We start from the raw sequence: 21,734 nt of genomic DNA on the forward strand, positions 1-21,734 counted from the left end.
ATTTCGAGAAGGAAGAATTAAAGCTGTCTTTATCCGCAGATCCCGTGGTTAGGGGGGTGCTGAATGACAATTTCACCAGGTTTTCAGCAGTCTTGATGGGTGGTAGGTCCAACAGTGGTGATGAAATACGAAAGGAAGATAGTGCTCTATATAGTTCCTTTCTTCCCTGCCTCCAGTCTATACTCTAGGCCTTAGTGACATCAGCAGAGATAAAGATACCTATTCTGTAATCTTCATTCTAACTTCATAAAACGTTACCAGCTACAGAGAAAAATGAAACCCTAATTTTCTTTCCCAAATTCTGGGGATAGAGAAGAGAGATACACAATATTAACACGTTCCTTAGCTCACATGGAAATGTTACCATGTTTTCCTTTTCCTCTGGCTCTTCCACTTTCCACAGATACTATTTTAAACCTCTTCTACTTATTATAGACCTTAGGCTTTTCTGTCTCTTCCTTCCCCTTCATTCTCAGCAGATAAGCCCATATCCTTCTTTATACAGAAGATTGCCTACAGACATGATCTCCCTCAGGAACTTCTATCACACCTTCTTGGAACTGACTCATCCTCTCATCCTATCAAAAGCCATCCCTCACCTATGTTCTGTATATCATCCCTTCTTTCTTTTTTGGGGGAAAACTTCATGTTTGTTTCTTTTCTTGACTGTGTTTTCAGCCTTTCCTGTTTTATTGGCTCCTTCTCACCAGCATGTGCCATTCACAGCTCTTCCATTATAAAAGCAAACAGCAGCAACCTCTTGTTGGACTTGACATCTGCCCTTCAGTTACTGTTCTCTTTCCTCCCTTCCAGGGCTAAACTTTACAAAAGGATTGTCTATATTTGCTGTCTCCAGTGTTTCACCGTCCACTCTAATTTGGCTTCCACCCTCAACACTATTACCATAACCATTTTTGCCGAGGTCAAGGGTCTTCATGTTGCAAATACAAAGCTTCCCTTTACTCTTAAAACTTTCTTTTCATTGCAACATGAAGTCTGTCAGTTATTAAATTCACAACCTAGATTGTATTACATTAAAACATACTAAGTTGTTTTGAAGCTATTATTTTCTCTAAATATGGTATATTCCATATATGTAATCTAAGTAACATATGTAATGTATATACATAATACACATATGAAACACTACTACTTCATAGTATATTCTGGTGAGTAGTTTAAATTAAATACATACACTATCCGGAACCACCATAGAAACCATAACATGCTTTAGGATGGGTTGACTTCTGGTGCTTCTAAGAGTTAAGATGAGGATTTAGATTACAGTGGAAAGGAGAAAGTCTATGTGAAATTCTAAACCAAATGGAACCCAAGAAAGGTCTTAAGATTACATTCTGGCAACCCGAGATTAGCTTCTCTGAGTCTTCCTTGGTCCTAACCTGAATTCTTCTTAGTGTTAAAAAATTGGAAAGAAAAAAAAAAGTGACAATGCATGACCAGTTTACATCAATAAGTTGGTGAGTTCCATGTCAGAGGAGAACCTAATTATTGTATCATTTATTCCAATGCCAAAGCATAGTGCTATAATTTTGATGTGTGTCCAGGAAAATCTCATGTTGAAATTTGATCCCAATATTAGAGGTGGGGGCCTAAAGAGAGGTGTTTGGGTCATGGGAGCGGGATCTCTGATGAACAGATTAATGTTCTCACTGGGTGTGGGATAAGTGAGTTCTTATCCCATTAGTTCTTTTGAGAGCTGGTGTTAATAAGAGCCTGGCACCTCCTCCCTTCCTTGCTTCCTCTCTCACCATGTGATCTCTCTACACCTGGCTCCCCTTCACTTTCTGCCATGAGTGGAGGCAGCCTGTGATCCTTCACAGATGCAGGTGCCCAATCTTAAACTTTCCTAGACAACAGATAAACCTTGTTCTTTATAAAGTACTCAGCCTCAGATATTCCTTTGTAACAACCCTAAATGGAATAAAACACGTGGCATTTTAGGACTGGGCACTGGACAGGTTTTTCAACCTAAAAAAATTAAATATTATTGGTATTTTCCTGATATTCTTGATATATAATTCCGTTCCTTTAATCCTCATAGTTCTTGTTTATATGTCTTTCATTACATTTACCTCTATTCGATCAGGTATGTTATTTATATACTTTAATAAAAACTTCATTAAAGAAAGGACAATGAAAGAACAATGTCTTACTTGTTTATATACTGCCTACAATGTCTGTGGGTGACTTGTGCATAGCAGTCTTATTTTAATAGTTCCTACAGTCATTTATTAACAGCTTTGTCACAGTGCAACCTGTTGCCTACCAAACAGCTACTACTTCACAAAGTGGTATTTTTAAAACCTTATTAGGGTCTCTGAAAGTTATACAATCTCAGTGTTGGAAGGGGCTCTGAATGTCATCTAATTCAGCCACCCATTCTATGTTTTAATCCTTGCTTGTGTCTGCCCAACCTATAACTGAGTATCTCTAATGAAAGGCAATTCAGAACCTTGCTGATCAGTCCATTCCTGCTCTCAGTACTGGAAAATTCACTGTTTACTAGTTATGGTTCTATCCCTTGCAGACACATGGCACAAGCAATTCTTATTTTTACATTAGGTTATTACTTGTGTTTAGCAGTCACAACACACTGTAACTACAACTAAATATTTTCATTGATTTGCTGTTATCCTGAATTTGAGTCACTAATGGGTCAGAGAGACCTACCATCTGCTGATCCCTAATCTAGTTCATGACACTTTCATCCAATCATCCTTCCCCATCATTCCCTCAAGGATATCTTTGAAACATTAACATTTCAGTAAAGTATTTCAGATTATCTTTATAACAGTCTAGAAACTTCAAAGAAAGGAAATTAGTACAGCATGATTTCTAACTGATCCCCTGTTAAGTGTTATAAACCACCCCATTGCCACCACATACATATTTATAAAATAAAATCTGGAAATTAAAAAATATTTTAGCAAGGCCTACCATCCAAAATACAACCATTGTTACCACTCTGCTATAATTCCGTTTAATCCTTTTCTATGAAAATAATTGCTTTAAAAAGTTGTGATCACACTATGTATTCTTTCACGAGACATCATTCTTTTTTTTTTATTATTATTATAAGTTTTAGGGTACATGTGCACAATGTGCAGTTAGTTACATATGTATACATGTGCCATGCTGGTGTGCTGCACCCATTAACTCGTCATTTAGCATTAGGTATATCTAATGCTATCCCTCCCCCCACCCCACAACAGTCCCCAGAGTGTGATGTTCCCCTTCCTGTGTCCATGTGTTCTCATTGTTCAATTCCCATCTATGAGTGAGGACATGTGGTGTTTGGTTTTTTGTCCTTGTGATAGTTTACTGAGAATGATGATTTCCAATTTCATCCATGTCCCTACAAAGGACATGAACTCATCATTTTTTATGGCTGCACAGTATTCCATGGTGTACATGTGCCACATTTTCTTAATCCAGTCTATCATTGTTGGATATTTCGGTTGGTTCCAAGTCTTTGCTATTGTGAATAGTGCCGCAATAAACATATGTGTGCATGTGTCTTTATAGCAGCATGATTTATAGTCCTTTGGGTATATACCCAGTAAAGGGATGGCTGGGTCAAATGGTATTTCTAGTTCTAGATCCCTGAGGAATCGCCACACTGACTTCCACAACGGTTGAACTAGAGACATCATTCTTGAAAGATACATACATCCTATCAAGTGGATGTACCATAGTTTACTTATTCTAATTCTAGACATGCAATAAATATCAAATACCCTGTAACACTAAAATTCTTATTTGATAGAACATAACAGTTACATTATTTCATTGATTCCTAAGCACACATTTTTCTGTATTTTAATGTCCCTAAAACTGGTCACAGACACCCTTTGCCTTGGAGATTGGCGGAAAAGTACTCATGGGTTGATTATGTACTTTGTGTAAACACTAACCATCATTGCCTATGCCTGGCTTTGCTACTGAAACCTGTACATGGGTGGGTCAAGACATTTAGAGTGTAAAGTATAGAATTAGATTAAGCTGACTCTGAAGAACACAAACGGTGAAATTCACTGATTTGACCTGATGATATTATTCTCATGAAAATTTGGTGAGTGTGCCATCAACTATTTTTAATCCAGAGAAGAGAAATTAAATATTAAATAGAACATGTCTTAGATCTAATTTCTGAGAGCAATATTATTGGCTGTATAGGAAATATCCCTGGAGTTTAATATATGCCACCTGGCTATCCCCACTGAGTTATTTGCTTTTTTAACAGTACTACAAGCAAGGGAAGATTTTTCTAGTTTGTTAGTATTATTCAGGAGGAACATCTGCTTGTTTTTTTTTTAATGGAACATCTGCTTTTTTAAGATCAAGATAAACTAAGTGTATTGCCTCCTGCTTTACTGCAACAACAGAATGAAATCAAACTTACATAGTATACTTTCCTCTTTACAATGCCAAGTTGTTTTTTCCTTCTAGTATTTTATGCTTATTAAATGGTTTATTCTAATATTTTCCCAAAGACATCAATTTGGTTACTCAATCACTCATGAAACATTTACTGATAGCTTATAAAGTTTTGGGAACTGTGGCAAGCATCTGAGATAGTGATGAAAAAGGAGTCATTCCCCACAAGGAATCTGTAGCCATAAAAGGCAAGACAACAAGTAAACCATTCATATAATGTGATTAAATTATATCATGTGACTAAAGCTGCAGTACAGGCTATGAGTTTGTTTTGGGAATACAGAAAAGGAGATGTAGCTCAGCCTGGGAGGGGTCTAATCAAGCTACCATGAAGAGATAATTAAGCTTGGGCTAAGCCTAACATTTTTTTCTTTAAAAAAGAAAAAAAAAAGATTCTCTTTTCCAGTCTTCATGATTTCATGTTTTTTTAAACAATGTAATGAAGTTATGCCTTAGGCAATAGGGAATATAAAAGATCGGGTGAACAAAACCACCAGCACTAGGATTCTTCTAGTACATAAGTAGGTTTTAAGTGTGGTCAGAGGCAATCCTCACATCCTAACTGCTAGCACACCCTAAATCTGAATAGTATTTCCCCTTTAAAGGATAGGTAACAAAGAAAACCAATATGGAGGTAAGTGTATAAAAATTAATCATATGGCAAAAGAAATATATTGAAAATTCTTTCCTCTAAAATGTAGTAGAAAAAGAAAATAAAGAAAAAAAACTCTAAGGAAATACATACCTCTGAAATGATTCAATATAAGAAACTTAACTTTAGTGTTTGCCTCGGCAGCACATATACTAAAATTGGAATGATACACAGAAGATTAGCACGGCCTCTCTGCAAGAGTGACATGCAAATTCATGAAGCAGTCCATATTTTTTTGGTTTTTAATTAAAAAAAAAAAGAAAAACTTAACTTTAGAAAACATCTACAGAGTAATCAAAATGGAATCCAAAAGACATGGGCTCAATAAGTAAGGTGTCTTACGAAGAGAAGAGGCAAACACACAAAGTAAACAAACTGAGGTGCAGGCTGATAAGAAAGGGAAGCTGCAGAGAAAGTGACATATAGCAAGGAAATTAAAACTGCAATTGCAAAATTAAAATTTGTACCGAAGTCAGTAGAGTTGGGAAACACTATTCAAATTAAGAAAACTCAATTAAGTAAAGACTTGAGAACAAACTTAAGAAATTTTCCCAGAATACCGAGGTAATAAAGTAGTACAAATGTTTAAAGAAAAAGATGATTGGTATTAGGAGTATAAAGTTCTAACTTATAAATGATACATAACCAGAACGGGAACAGAAAGTTTTAAAAAGTTTTCTGAACTCAGGAAAGACCTGAGCCTATAGATTATAAGAACTCACTGTATGGTAGGGAAAAATTCAGTTGATTTCCCCCCCTCCCAAAAATAGTTTTAGAATTTCTTTAGATAAAGCAAAAAGACCCCCAAAATTAAAAAGTCAAAATCACATTAACACCAAAAAAATTAAATTAGATTGGTCTCATATTTGTGGCCTCCTTAGAACACCGAATTCCAGACGACTACAGAGAGAAACTATCTATAGCAATGATATTTGGAGAGAGTTTGAGATATATACCTTTTTTTTCTTTCTTTCTTTCCTTTTTGAGACAACATCTCACTGCCTTGTCCAGGCTGGATTTGAACTCCTGGGCTCAAGCAACCCAGCCTCCCCAGTAGCTGGGATTACAGGTTCAATGTGCTAGGCTCTTAACATCAAATTTAAGGATAAAGAATCTTGAATTTTGTTAAACAACAACAAAAAGAAAAGTAAACAAATTTCCAACCAGAAGCTGCTACTGAGATACCTAAAAGCAAAATATGAAAATGTGAAAAAAATTTGTTTAATGGTCAAAAATATAGTAGGCACATACATCTAAAAAGCTAGGAAGAGTAATATTAGTACATGATAAAGTAGAATCAAAGCAAAAAAAGTAAATGGGAAAGATGTTCATTTTACATGAAAAAAAGTAAAAGCTAGTTATGAATTATCTGAAGAACGGCAAGAAAACAACTGACAAAAATAGCACTGTACAGAGAGACTATCATAATCATCTCAGTCTTTGGCAGGTAAGGACACAGCAGGCATGATTAATAATTAATGAGATTGTTAATGTATATCAAACTTTGTACTCTATGGAAATTGTACGTTACTATTTCACTGAATATCAACAAAATATAATTATAACAGAACAAAGAAAATTTCAATACATTCCAAACTCTAAAACCTTACAGAACCCATTATCTAATCCCAATGCAATAAAGCAAAATACCAAAAGCATTAGCACAAAGTAAACATAAAAAAAAAAAAAGAATAAATGAACAAAAATAACACACAAAACACATACACACAACCAAACCAATACTAAATCTCCTAAATTACTGATGGAGCAAAGAAGAACTCAATACTAGAATTGCAGACCATTTTGAAAATAAATGTTAAAATATTAAAGTATTCTATTAACGGCAAGAATATTACTTATGGACAGAACCAAATCTGTGAAAAACCAATCTGGAGGTGGTTAAATTAATATGAAATTACATGGTTTAAAAGACTGCCACTGTTCACTAGATTTTTTCCCAGCTGTTTTCAATTTTTTCTCCCTTACTCTCCTAACTGGTTTTAATATGAAACATAAACATATTAATAAATAAGTGGTATGTTTTTAGTAGTTTCAGATTTTCCCTTCAACAGCAAAATCTTTTACATGCTCCTCCACAGTGTGGCTTGGTGGGGGTTATTCACTAGATTAGTACTTCTTACAGGCCTCTATTACATAGCATTTGGTTTATTTGAATAATAAACACTACAATAAAATAGTACTCTTTATGCTATTTCTAAGTGAAATGGCCGACTCCTACAGAGAATTTTTTTTAGACCTTTCTTCGGGTGAAAAGAAACAAATAATACTCTTTCTTTGATCTGTAATATATGTACACATTGCTGCCACTGAGTTCCAAGGTATAGGTACATGCTGTACTGTCACAAGAGATCAGTGTCCCAAAAGCTACCTAATAAATAGTAGACTAAATTAGCATATGTGTCACCACTTTGTACCACAGCATGTAAACTAAATATTGGACACTTGACAGTAGAAAGCAGCAAAAGTATTAAATTTACAAAATTCTATATAGTTGAGTCGATGTCCCCAATAATTTCAGTTACAGTTACATATTATCCTTCCCCACTGGGAATTCAGAATTCCTTAAGACTGCAGTGTTTAATATTTAAAAAATGACAGATCCATTTGAGATGAATGTTATAATATAGTCCCTCCTTTCCTAATACTCTCTCTCTGTCCTCCTCCCTACCCAATCCCCCAGGTTAAAAGTCCTTATTTAGGATATAACTTTGCAAAAAACAATCACCTATTACTGTACTGGTGACTGATATCAGTGTGTCAAACAATACCACAATTATAAATTACAACACAGCAATGGGTTTATATGTAAACTCTACCACTGAGGGGGCAAAGCAAACAAGAAAGGTGTTAATACATTAATACTTTATTTGGAACTTTACAATACAGAAAAACAGACAGATGGCACAATAGAAAGAAAGGTCTAAAAGGACGGAAGTATAACATCAACCTGCTCTTACTTGACATATTTTCTGAAGTGTTAACGTCACACCAAATGAACTTTCTCTTGCTGATGTCATCCTCCCAAATGCATCAAACTTTCAATGATATAAATATGAACTCATTTTAAATAATGAATAACAATACATTTGTTATGTATTCTTATCCCACTTATACATTTACTTGGAACCTTCAACTAAGGCATTTTTTTCTTTCAAAAATGACTACTTCAGTCATTCAAATTATAGAAATTTTAGTTTTAGTTTTCAGCTGATTTACTTATTAAATACACACAATTTTTCTTCTTTGGAAGGTTTAGAAGCAATTAATTACACTTAGACATTTTCTAATTGAAAATGGTGAAGTATTTTTTAAAAGCTTACTTGTGGGAAATTAAAATTTTAATAACAAAACATGTTTATATAAAGAAAGACTATCAAAATTAAGAAAACCCATTTAAAACATTATGTTATAATATGTCAATTTGGAAAAAATTGTCAATTTGGAAAAAAGACTGACAATCAAAAAGTAGCTTCATTTATAAGATTCTAATTCATGGCTCCACAGCTGGAGGGGAGGGAGGGAAGAGAGGAGAAAGGAACCAAATAGAACTTTATCTTAACAAACTGTAGAGCTGATTTCTAAGTGTTATCCATATTTCATGTATTAAATAAGGGAAATAATGTATTCAGAACTCATACGACCATCTTATTTGCTGTTTGTTTTCTAAGCTTTTAAGTAAACCTACCAAAGAAAACTCATCTCAGTGGCTGACACTGTAGGTGCTCAAATGGTATTTGCTGCATGAATTATGAATGAACCAGTGAAAACTGCTAATTAGCATTCTCTTTCACTTCTGGAGTTGGAAATCAAGCCAGGGACAGGACTCACATTAGGGCTGGGAAGAAAATTCTGGAACGTTTTTGGTGAAGGATGATCTCATGCACTGAAAAGATTTCGCAGAATCTACTTTCAGTTTAAGAATCTAAATTAGTTCCTATTTGTATATTACAAGTAATAATTCCTCATTTTCAGAAATCTAGGCCTCTTGCCTAAGGTTCAAATTTAGTATAGAAATTCTATGCTTTTTCTTTTAGAGAATTTCGTTCAAACTCCCTCTCTTCTCTCTATCCACAAGCACCTTTCCATGCCTTGCTTTTCCAGTCCAACATCTTTGAATCATAAAGATTCCTGAATAATGTTTTTGAAAATGCTGACCCCCAAAATAAGTTTTATATTATACATTTTAATTTTTTTATATCTCAAAAACTTGAGAATAAAGTGAAACATATTAGACAAAGTAGTTTTACTAACTTCAATGTTATGTAGAGGTGTGCAAACTACGGCTCATGGGTCAAAGCCAGCATGCTGTTTTTGTAAATAAAGTTTTACTTGAACTCAGACAGACTCATTTATTGATGTATCATCTATGACTGCTTTTGCACAACAGCAGAGATGAATAGTTATGATAGAGACTGTGTGACTGCCAAGGCCTAAAATATTTACTAGCTGCCCCTTTACAAAAAATGTCTCCCAACTCTTGCTATTAAACATTGGCCTCTCTAAATCTCCTCTTAGATCTATACAGACAATAATACAAACAGCAAATACTTACTACAGAATTTCAGTGTATTAAGCACTGCTTTGCAAATTTTACATTTACATTATTTTTTGAAACTTGTACACAACATGAATTGAGTATTATCACAATCCCTATTTACAGATACAAAACTGAGGTTTGATGAAATTAAATAACATGGTCAAGGTTAGTAAGTGGACAGGGCTGGGAATCAAACCAAGGTCTACTGAAATCCAAAATGAAAGTGTAATATCTCTTACAGAGAACTTCAAAATAATAAATAATCAAAAATGTTTTCTAAGGACTTAGTTTTAGGGTCCATATGCTTTTATATTGTTATAAGTAATGTGGCATTAAGTATAGGTTTTAACATGTTTCTTAATACCAAGGTAAAAGTACTGATGATTCTTATTTTTCACAAGGAAGCATGCACAAAACTATCTTTACTTTTAGTGAGATTGTATAAACAATTCTTGACTGAAATTCTAAAATGATAGTCATGAAAGGTTACAAGTGGAAGTTGCTGTTATACTAATAGAACTGTTGACACTACAACAGTGTGGAAAGTTGGACAAAGTTCATTGGGTTTAAAACAATAAAGAGCTTGAAAATTTAGAGCTCTTTCTAAGAGAGGAAATGAAAGAACATCATTTACACTAAGAACATCTGTTAACATACAAAGTGGTATATGGTAAACCAACTTTGAAAACAACAAAGGAAGGGATAATTTCTGCAAATACCAATTAAATACAAATGAAACTGTATGGCAGATAACAGGCAATGTGATAACTGTTGAGGATACAAAGATAATTGCTATCTTCAACAAACCCACAGAATATTAGGTGAGATAAATAGGTAAAAATTAATATAGGGTTCTTGATTTTAGCAACAGAAATCAAATCAGACTGATTAATAGACATGTAATACATTAACAGATATTAAAAGTAGCTCCCAGAACTGCTAGGAGGATTGAAGAACAAAGCTCAGTAAATGGACAGAAAACAAGGATGCTTAAAAGCAAGAAATACAAGTGCTCCTCTACTTATGATTGGGTTACACTGAAAATGCATTTAATACACCTAACCTGCCATCACAGCTTAGCCTAGCCTGCCTTGAATGTGCTCAGAACACTTACCTTAGCCTACCATTGGGCAAAAACAGCTGGCATTACAATACACAGCAGAGTACCAGTTATTTACCCTCATGATTGAGTGGCTGGCTGGGAGCTGCGGCTCCCTGCACCATGAGAGTACCATCATGCATATCCCTAAGCAGTGATATGATTTTGACTTTGAAAGCTTTGATTTTGAAAGATCAAAATTCAAAATTCAAAGTACAGTTTCTACTGAATGTGTATCACTTTTGCATCATTGCAACGTCAAAAAAAAATTAAGTTCGGGACTGTCTGTGAAATCAAAATCTGTCACAAGAACCACCTGGGCACAGAAGAGATGCTACAAGTGGCACATAACGACTTCTGCTGTTTTTGGAAAGTGGTGTTTTACTGTTGCCACTACATCTTTTATTGTGCCCGAGCATTTGTATCAGCTCTAGATAGATGCATCCAATTAGTCATGTTTGGGTTATGAGCTCTTTTCCTGTGTGAGCAAGAGAAAGCAATTTATTTGCCCTTTTTGGCTTTTGTTGCGGTGAGCACCAGACCTTGCCTTTGATCAAGATTCATACTATGTAAGTAGGGAACTCCTCAAGCACAGGAAGAACCTTCAAGTGCTATGACCCCTGTCAACAGAAAAATGCCCCACTATAAGCACTGTAGCTTAAAGATCTGAAGACATTTTTTAGGGGGCTGGAGGGGGCGGTGGAGAAGAGCCTCTGAATTCTCAAGTTTGTGAGCCACTATTCAAGTGACTAAATGGTAATAACTGATTCATATTTATAAATGCACCTTGGTTTTTTCTTAACCAGTCATTAAGACAAAACTCATTTTAGCAGTTCAAAAATTAAAGACATACCCCACAGAACAAGATTTAAGTTTCTTAAGCTGCTGTTTTTCAAATTCAAGTCTAATAACTTGTTAGTCAAGCCAGAAGCCCATAAGCTCTCAAATTCAAGAAACCACAACAGAACATAAACACAACAAAAAAGTTCTATATTAGATGTCACCAAGAAACAATAAACTGCACAAGCAGTCAGGGAATGCTATACAGAACAAAACAGACATGAATATAAAACTTCAGGAAGAAGAAGAAATTTGCCAAGCAGATGTTGTGGGACAAAAAATAATAATGTATTAGAGGTAACAGCTAGCATAAGATGACTTCATTAGCAAACACAATGGTGTAGTGGAAAACCAACCAACCAACCAACCAACCAACCAACCAACCCACCCACCCTCATCCAAGTTCAGGAAAACTGAATTTAAATTTCAATCTCAATTAGCAGTATGATACTGGTCAAGGGCTTTCACACCTAATTTTTCCTTATCTATAAAATAAAGGAGCTGGACTAGTTGCTCTGTAAGTAATCTTGTTTCTAAACAAATTTATGAGGATGCTGATTAGTAACAACAGCTAATATTTACTAGCACTCACCATATGCCAGGCACAATGGTAAACAGTTTACACTTATTATGTAGGTATTACAATCATTCCCATTTTCACCAATTGAAGAAACTTAAGTTCTGAGTTCTTAATTCACCCAAAGTGTCCAGTTAGTAAGAAGGTCAGACCTGGAAGATCTAATTCCAAAGCCAACACATTTAGCCTCTATGCTATGGTTTCACCAATAATGCAATTCCAAATCCCTAAAGGATAGTGCCATAATGAGCGTCTATTGTACTATGTTTAAAGAGTTTACTATCTACAATTTTTTTGTGGTTGAGATGGAAGTCTTGCTATGTTGCCCAGGCTGGTCTTGAACTCCTGGGCTCAAGTGATAGATCCTCCTGCCTTGGCCTCCCAAAATGCTGGGATTACAGACATGAGTCATCATGCCTGGCTTACAATTTTTTTTTTAAATATCTCCATTTTTCAGTATTTTTCAGATACTTACTTTAGGCCTAGTATCAAAATGCTCATTATTTTTTATATGTCAAATTGAAATCTTCCTAAAATATGTTATACATGTCTCTGACTTTGTAAATAAGGGAAAAGTAACCAAGTTTAAACTTTTCGAGAAGCTCAAGGTTACGCTTATACATATTCATTATTGCCTGGGGCCTCTGAAACTTCAAGGTAAATATGGCTCTTTGCCCTTCACTTTCTTGGGTCAGCTTCTTAAATTTTGGTTTCTTTTCTTTCAGTAATCACAGCTCCTCTTTACACTGGTAATTTTCTGTGGACTGAAAAAAAAAATCAAGCTTCTAAGCTTATCAGAATTATTTAGTAAAGATATAGCTGCAAAAAAAATTACTTTCAGCCATTTTTCTTATTACAAGGTGGCCTGTGATGTAATACCATGAAATAACTTTAATTACCAATTTTGCTGTGATTTGATTATCTAAACACACTTACTCTGTTTTGAATCTTTGATATGGCACATTCTCACAGTGCGTGACATCCTCCTATCCTAAGATGATTCATAAAGAATTAAAAGTTAAAATATTATGTTCCACAGATCACACGATCCCAGCATTCCAGAAAAAAAAAAAAAAAAAAAGCTTAATGCTTATTAAAAGATACACGTTAAGTTTTAGGTAGGTTCAAATCATCCTAATATTTTTCTTGAGATTATGGGAAAAAAAATTTTCAGGAATCACCTGCAAAAATCCTAAAGAGAATGTGAGAGGGAGATACTAAAACATATTTTGAAATTTTGAAACTACACATCATTAAATCAGTTTGGTATCGATAGAAAAAGAGCAAGAAATCTGTTTATGATAAAGATGATGGTTCAAATTATTAGTAAAGAGGAACTATAATAATAAATGGTATGAGAACTGTCAAAAAAAAAACTATATACTTATTTCATGCCTTACTTCAAAATAAATAATGGAAAGGTCAAATATCCAAAATGGAAGAAAAAATGAAGTTCCAGAAGAGTAAATTTATTTGTAATTTTACAGAGGAGAATAGGTCTTTGTAAACAGGATACAAAATCCAAGTCACAAAAGAGAAAAAAAGTGACACATTTAACCCCACAAAAAGTAAAAGACCATTGTAGAACAAGAAAATAAATGAAGTCAAGAGACTAACTGGGAACAATATTTGCAAAACATGATAAAAAACTGATTTCCCTAATTTACAGAGTTTATACAAACCAATAAAAAACAGACCAACTAAAAGAAAAATAAACAAAAGACATAAACAATCATTTTTCACCTATCCAAATGGCAAAATCTAAAAAGTCTGATGATGCCCAGTGCTGTCGATGGTGTGAGGGAACCATCGGTCTCGTGTCTGCCAATGTGTGCCTAAGCTGACGAAACTCATGAAGAGAGTAATGCAGATATAGTCTCAAAAGTTGTCAAGGTATATGTACAAAGGTGATCACTACAATCCTGTTTAATTGCAAAGATGCACTGGAAACAAAATGTTTATCATACAGGAATAGTTAAATAAACATCCAGAAAATGGAATACTATTCACCATTTAAAAAGGGAAGAATAAATACATTTCAATGTGGAAAGCAAAGTGCATAAGTGTTTACAAAACTTTTTAAGCGGGAAAAACAGATAAGTAAGTAAATTTTCAATGTTTTTCTGAAATTAATTACATGGACCTGTTGAGAATGGCTGATTTGTTCACAGGCATTGGGGAGGGGAGATCTTTACCTTTCAGTCCTAACTGTGACATTTTAAAATCCACATCTGAATTAATTTAATTTTACTTTTTAAAAGTTAGGAGTTACCTAAATAGTAAAATTTTGGCCAATTTTTGTCTTCTTTATTCTTTTGTTTTAAAAACACCTAATCAATTTTATATTTTAAAGAGAGGAACCACATAGGTAGGAAAAATAGTCAACGGGATATTTTACTTTATTCAATACAGCTTTGCTTTTTTAAATAACAAGCACATAATATTGTTATAATTTCAATCAGCTTTAATTCATTAAATTTTTAATTATCTGCACTAATAAAAGGAAAATGTTTAGAATTTCAAACCAAAACACTTTATATAGCCTATGTACATCTGAATGAACATTTATGTTCCAATGTAAAAAAAGATCTTCCTCTATTTTATATATTTTTAAAAATGACTAAAAGCATTAATAATTAGAAAAGAATCTATACTAATGTTTCTTTGTCTACTGAGGGCACCTGTATCTTATACAAGCTGACATATGCTTTCTGAATGGGTCACCAGCCATTCTGTAGAAAGGGCAACACATAGTGATACATTTTTATAAGAAAGAAACTAATAATTTAAAGAAGAAAAAAAAAGGAAGCTGCCTAAAACCAACAAATGCAAAGTGGATTGAATCAGGGCCTCTTTTAAATTGGCTATTTTATTAGGAAAGTGAAAAGTGATCTCAATAAGTCTTGGAATTTCTAAAGATTAGAGTTGATATCTTTCTCAGGTTCAAGAGATTCTATCCTTTCACATGGTGCACAACTGTTGCTTTTCAAACCTATTAGAGTGTCAACGGCAGATGTAGTTAGAATGGAGGCTGGAGGGAAAGGAAACCACAGAGAAAGGGAAGTTAGAGACCAGGCTTCTATTTCACAGCAAGTGAAATAGAAGTACATGTAAACAAGAGAGTACATATATCAGACCTGCTGAAGATTAAAAGGGGCTATTTATCAATGCAACTCACAAGCACTCACCTGTAAGCATGTTGGATCCTCAAAATCCACCAGAAAGCTCACCTTTTAGTCGTCTCAATGGATAATTATCATCCTGCTATGATTATTTTTACTATTTACTCAATAATATAGTACCCCCCTAGTTTCTGGCCTTATTGAGAAATGAAGGTCAAGGGTATGCTGAAGTAGTTAACAGCATGGGGCTTTGAAACTCCTTCAGAACCCAAGGAAGTGAGTTCAAATCTCAGCTTCACCACTTAAGAACTTTATGATCTTGAGCAAGTTATTTAATCTCTGCCTCTAAAATCTCTAAAATGGGGTTAACATTATTAATAATGCTCATGGCTTACTGTTGATAAGTAAATGAAATAATACCTGTATACTGCATCACAATCCTCAAATACATAAAATTTTATAAACATACTTTTTTCAAAGTGTTACTTGTTTTATTTAAATAATTATGAATAGAAATCTCAATAATTTAGTTATTTTTGTTTCTTCCTAAGGCAAACAAACAAAATTTAACTTTTTCTGGACTGTGTAGGATCACAATTAGGAACATAAATTTTAAGGTTAGATTATATGTGACTATAAATACAACAAAACATTCTACAGGCTATCAGTCACTCTTATGGCACGTCTTGAGCAATGACAGTCTCTGATGAGAGTTTAAGTTTACAGAGATGTTTGTCTCCATACTAATTATTTCTGAATTGTTATATTTACAATTTTTAAAATATGGTTGCCATTTTTGTCTTCATTCACAGTCAGAGCTAATTAGTTGTACCTGCTTCTTACAAGCCTCTTTCTTGTTTTCTTAATTCTAAAGTGTTGTTAGCTAAAAAAAAAAATTTTTAAAGCAAACTGATATGGTTATAAATACACACACACACACAAACACACACACACACACACACACACACACACAGAGCATGTAGATTCAGACAGTTCTGGGTTTAAATTCCAGTTACGCTACTTAGTTTGTGACCTTGTCAAGTTACTTCAGTTCTCTAAGCCTCAGGTTCTTCATCCTTAAAATGAGATTATTACCTATACTGAAACACTGTGGTAAGAAGCAAATAAAAACTTAGGTAAAACATCTTGCAGAGTGCTTTCTAGTACCTGACAATGTAAGTCATCCAGTCAATGGTAATTATTATTCTGTAATTAATGAAGTATGTTGAAATTATTTCTAAGTTAAGAATAAAATGAATTTCTTACCAGAAACATGATTTTAATGTGTAAAATTCCTTGGTGCTATGTTGGAGGCAGAAAGATGAAAAAGAATATATTATCTACCCTCCAGGAGTTCAGAGCCTAATGAAGACACATGTAAACAAAATCACAGCAATCTGATGAGCAAAACAGTAAAAGAAGCAGCACTCTATGTGAAGTCAAAATGTTTTTCTGTTAGAGGTGATACTTACCCTAGGAGGGTAAACAGGAGTTTAACAGGTTGGGGGTTAGGGATTGAGGTGAGCAGACTTGGTCGGGGAGGATGAAAGAACACATGTAAAGATCTACAAGGAAGAAACAGGATGGTAGGATCTGGAGCAGAGTGCTTACAGAGAGGCAAGTGTAGAAAAGCAAGCCCAGATAACAGTGGCCTAGTACACCATACCAATGAGGAGTTGGCCCTTTTAAAATAAGCAATGAGAAATCACAAAAGTATTAATATTTTAAGGGCAGTGAAGGAGACTGGCTGAAAAAGATTACATGCTTACATTCATGTTATAGAGCGATCCCTCCACCTAAACTGTGTAAACTGACCAGGAAGGGGTCAATTTTTGCTGTTTCTTTCCAGCCTGGACTATATTTTCTTTCTTGACTATTTTCTTATAGTCAAGAAAGAAAATATAGTCCAGGCTAGTCAAGAAAGAAAATATAGTCCAGGCTGGAAAGAAGCAGCAACTGATCTAAAGTAGTGAGAAGAAGAAAGGAGAGTGAGGAATGGATGAGGGAGACTAAGAAGGTAGTCTTGGTAACACTCAGAAATCTAGGAAAATTTCCCAGTTTCCAGTTTGGAAAAATGATTGGGTCATGATGCCATTAGTCAAAATGGAGACACAATAGGAATAAAAACAGTTTTTGAGAGGAAAATGGCTCAATTTGGAATTTGTCTGAACAGAGCTTATGCAGTCTGAAATTCAGGTGAGGCTAGAATTAACTCCAACAAGAGAACATAAAGGCAGAAATGTAAGACAAAGTCAAAAATAATGTCACCCAAAAGAAACATCCATATCAAAAATGGGGCTATGAATATCCCTTATAGCTGCTCATGAATACCTTATTTTCTGGCTTTCACTTGTTTTCCAGCTGGACAACTGAATTTTAGGAAAATAAGATGTTATTTATAATTTGCATACTACTATAAAAGTATGAATTTTTTTTCACGATGGTCTGCTAAATATAGATGCTTACGTTTCCTGAAAACTGTGTCCAACTTCTTTACTATCATCCCAGGACTACTAAAGAGTTTAAGACCTGAAAGATGCCTAGCAAAAATGAATGAATTAACTAAATGTGGTCCTTAAGTCAGTCAAGAAGCCAAATGTAGTGTTGAAAGACTTTAAAATTGCTTCAGATATTGTCTTAAAGTTATACATGAAACATTTAATGTAATAAGCTAAATTTTTCTCTAAATAATCTAAATTTTTCTCTCAATACTCTAAATTTTTCTCTCAATACTGTCTTTTCCATTTCAAAATACAATTTTCAGTGGTTTGGGGACTGCGAACTGACTTTTCTAAGTTCAAGAACTCACCTAAAACCAATGATTTAGGGATATTCACACTTCAAACTTTAATAGAGAAGTCAGAGGCAGGTAGAAAAGTGTAATGACTGATTTTTAAAAATACTAATTTATAAAGGAAAAACGGGCTGGACCCAGTGGTTCACACCTGTAATCCCAGTGCTTTGGGAGGCCGAGGCCAGAAGATCGCTTGAGGCTAGGAGTTTGAGACCAGCTTGTACAACAAAGTGAGATCCAGTCTCTACAAAAAATAAAATTTGCTGGGTGTCGTGGTGTACACCTATGGTCCCAGCTGCTCAGGAGGCTGAGGCAGGAGGACCACTTGAGCCCAGGAGTCTGAAGTTACAGTGAGCTATGATCATGAGACTGCACTCTAGCCTGGGCGACAAAGCAAAGACCCTGTCTCCGAAAAACAAAAACAAAAAAACCCTGTTTCCAAAAAAAAAGAGAAGGAGGAGGGGAATACTAAAATGCTTATCTTACTCTTACAGGTAGATTCTTAGGTTAACAATATGAGAGATCTTCACAGGAATGTTGAGGAGAGTTTTTAAAATAGACTCTCACCCCTGAGAATGAAGACTAGATAGGTCTAAGTGTTTCTTTAGTATTTCCTTTGTACACACCTACTCAGATAGATGCACATTACAGAAACTCAAAAAGTGAGTGTTCACAAATTGGTAGATGAAAAAGGTGAGTCAATAAATAAGCAGGGAAGACAGCTGTGGGGCAGAAGAAACTGTAATAAGGACCTGAAAGTATAAATGGGCACCATAAGGGAGCTGAGTCAGTACAAACTTCAGTGCTTGTTATTATTTCTCATTAACAAAGTGAAAGATACTTTATGAAATCTTCAAAACTAAGAAAGGATAAAGCTCAATGCTCTGTACATCAGATTACATTACAGTTACAGTCATATCTTTTTGGATAGTCCAACTTTCAATACTTCCTTTTGCTTTTTCCGAATGTCTACCCTCCCTCTTATGCAAATTTTTTACATTAATGAAGAACAGGCTATGGCAGTAATATAGGGAAAATAATCAAATTGAACATGATAACCTAACCTAATTATAAAACTAATTGGAAATAAATTAATCCATCTTTATTGGCACATATTTTCATATAAATATTTTTGTGTAGTTGAAAATTCTTTGGGCACAATTTACCTGCCTGAATGTGGACTCTGGGAATGTCCTGCTAGAAATCTTGGTATGATACACTTTCACAATTAGATCTTAGACTGAGAGATAGTGCATAGAGCAGTTAAAGAATTTCAGTTTTGGACTCAGCAGTTTAGTTCTTGCTTCACAATTTACCATCTCCATAACCTTTCCTAAGTATCCTGCACCTCAGTAATCTGTAAAATGGGACCAATAATAGGAATTACTTCCCAGTATTCACAAGGATGACATAAAATAACGTGTCCGGAAAAAACTAAATAAATTGTGTTATTTTGGTAGCTGTAAGTTCAGTTAGTACTTACTCAACTTTTTGTATTTCAAGTATATCAAACAACCTAGGTTCCACCATGACAGGAAAACAAAAGCCCACTCACTTCCAGAGTATTGCAGTGTCCCACCACTGGTAAGTGTACCAAATAATTTCTTCCTTTTAGCTTTATATTGAAATAGCCAATAAGTCAAGTTTCAGTCGGCTACCAGCTGAGAAGACAGTGACTAGAAGACAGCCTGTCCTAAAACTCCACTGCAAAAAACTAAGCAGGTAAGCAGCATCCAAAAAGTCTAAATTGTAATGGCATTAAATAAAGTAAAAACCTGCAGCAGTTTGCCTTGCACAATCCTGTAAGTTTTAAGAAACTGCTTCTGCTTACTTGCTTCCTAACACAGCCTCTGAAGCAAAAACCCAGGTCAGGTCCTATTCTTTGAAGAGTTAAAATCTAGACTGGGTTCTCACACTTTTAGAAGGTGAGCAAGATGCCATCCGTGGTTGTCATAAAATTTTACTTGTTTTGGAAGATTCGTTTTAGATTATCACTAAATTAAAATCACATGTTAAGTTCTCTCATAATTACAAAGGCAGAGTTTCAGGATGGAAAGGCAGGCTAGCTTGGAATTTTAAGTTTCTCACTCTGCCACAATGTGGATTCAGTTTTATATTTGGGGCTGAGGTTTGAGTTTGTCTTTCTTCATCATGATTTTACCCCCCAAATACACTGCCACTAAACTGCATTGCTATTTACTACACATGTAAGCATTTCAGGTGAAATCAGGGAGAAGAATGGAATAACTGAAGTTAACATGCTTGTTTAAAAACTATTCAGATATCTTAAACATTCCCAGATGCCAGTTGACAACCTTACCACTTGAAGCAAATATGTATTTGTTGTGGTGGGGGAAAGGAGAAAGGCCACACCCAAAGTTAAGACACCACAGCGAAGTGATACTCAGTTTCAGAATTTTAACTATTTCTATTTTCGGTACTCTTTTCACGGTCAATAAATTCTTTAACTTCACACCAGGCCCAGCGTTAAAAAAAATGTTCCTCTGATCCTAATTACTTAGGTTACTTCATTTAGTAATGGGTAAGTCCAAGATGGAGAATTACCTCATTCAAAGAAAGGTTTAAGTAACTTTGGTGTAGAAGAGGGCCAAACTCAAATGATCAGTGCGCAGAAGAAACTCTGGATGAGCCAGACACCACTCCTCCCCTCCCCCAAGAGGCCAGGAAGTCAGGTAGAGCCTGACTGTATTAACGCAGCAGTTACCTGACACAGAACGCTACCAAGTTACCTGGACCCTTCTTTCAGTTTAGCTCCTCCCTAGACGCCCCTCTCTCCTTGGTGCCGCCTCCACCCAGGAATTCTCTCCTCCCGCCCACCCCCATCCCCGCAGTCCAGCTCCCATCAGCTTCCTCAGCCTCATCTCCAGCCTACCTCCGTGTTCTCGCCTACTCTTCTCATCCCCGCTTACCTTGGCCACATAATCTTTCACCTCATCCAAGTCTCCGTTTTTCAGGGCCCACATGAACTCCTTGTCGCACATCACTGCAGCGGGGCAGGCCGGTTGGCCGGGCAGAAGATGAGGAGGCGGTGGCAGCAGCAAGCGGATGCCGCCGGGCGAGAGGGAGGCAGGGCCGCGCGAAGCCGGAGAGGAGAAGAAGAGAAGGCGGGTTAGGCTGCCAGGCGGGCGAGGCAGTTGGCCGCGGCGACCGTTCGGGCGGGAGAAAGAAAGTTCTTTTGCGGCCACCGGGCCCAGCAGAGCAGGTTCCGCCTGGCCGAGGAGAGGCAGGAACGTTTACACTTCCGGTTCACTCCCCGCTAGGACCCTCCCCCAACTTCCTCTTCCTCTTCTCCTCCGCGGAACGCCCTCTCTGGGTCCGCGGCGCGAACGCCACTAGTACGCATGCGCAATGTACAGGCTGCGGGGAGGCTAGAGTGGAGGGTAGGAGCCGAAGACAAGTGGGCGGGACTGGGAGGCTGAATGAAGGAGGCCCAGGGGGAGGTCAAGACAGCGAATGGAGGAAGAGTGAGAGTACTTTCGATGGGATTAGGACGCTTCTGCACTACCATTAATGGGGAAAACTTTACTTTTTAAAAATCATAATCTTGGAGGGCATCTTGCTCAGCTTCTAAAAATGTATAGTAAGACTGTTTAATTTGAATTCCTTCTTCCTT

The 21,734-nt window shown here is 35.7% G+C and overlaps 1 protein-coding gene and 1 non-coding gene across 2 annotated transcripts in view; one reads left to right on the plus strand and one right to left on the minus strand.

The window, feature by feature from the left end:
• The window catches only part of MTPN (myotrophin), a 50,749-nt gene extending 29,285 nt beyond the window's left edge, over positions 1-21,464 (minus strand). Inside the window, exon 1 of the mRNA XM_009243259.4 lies at positions 21,031-21,464. Within this exon, the coding sequence (XP_009241534.1) occupies positions 21,031-21,102 (72 nt within the window). The 5' untranslated portion in view covers positions 21,103-21,464. The remainder of the gene's footprint in view (positions 1-21,030) is intronic.
• On the plus strand, positions 5,239-5,345 carry LOC112134429 (U6 spliceosomal RNA). Its single transcript, XR_002915862.1, has one exon. It is a non-coding gene; the product is annotated as a U6 spliceosomal RNA (small nuclear RNA).
• Positions 21,465-21,734: the final 270 nt, after the last annotated feature.

The sequence above is a fragment of the Pongo abelii genome, chromosome 6 (genome assembly GCF_028885655.2).
Source record: "Pongo abelii isolate AG06213 chromosome 6, NHGRI_mPonAbe1-v2.0_pri, whole genome shotgun sequence".
Taxonomy (NCBI): domain Eukaryota; kingdom Metazoa; phylum Chordata; class Mammalia; order Primates; family Hominidae; genus Pongo; species Pongo abelii.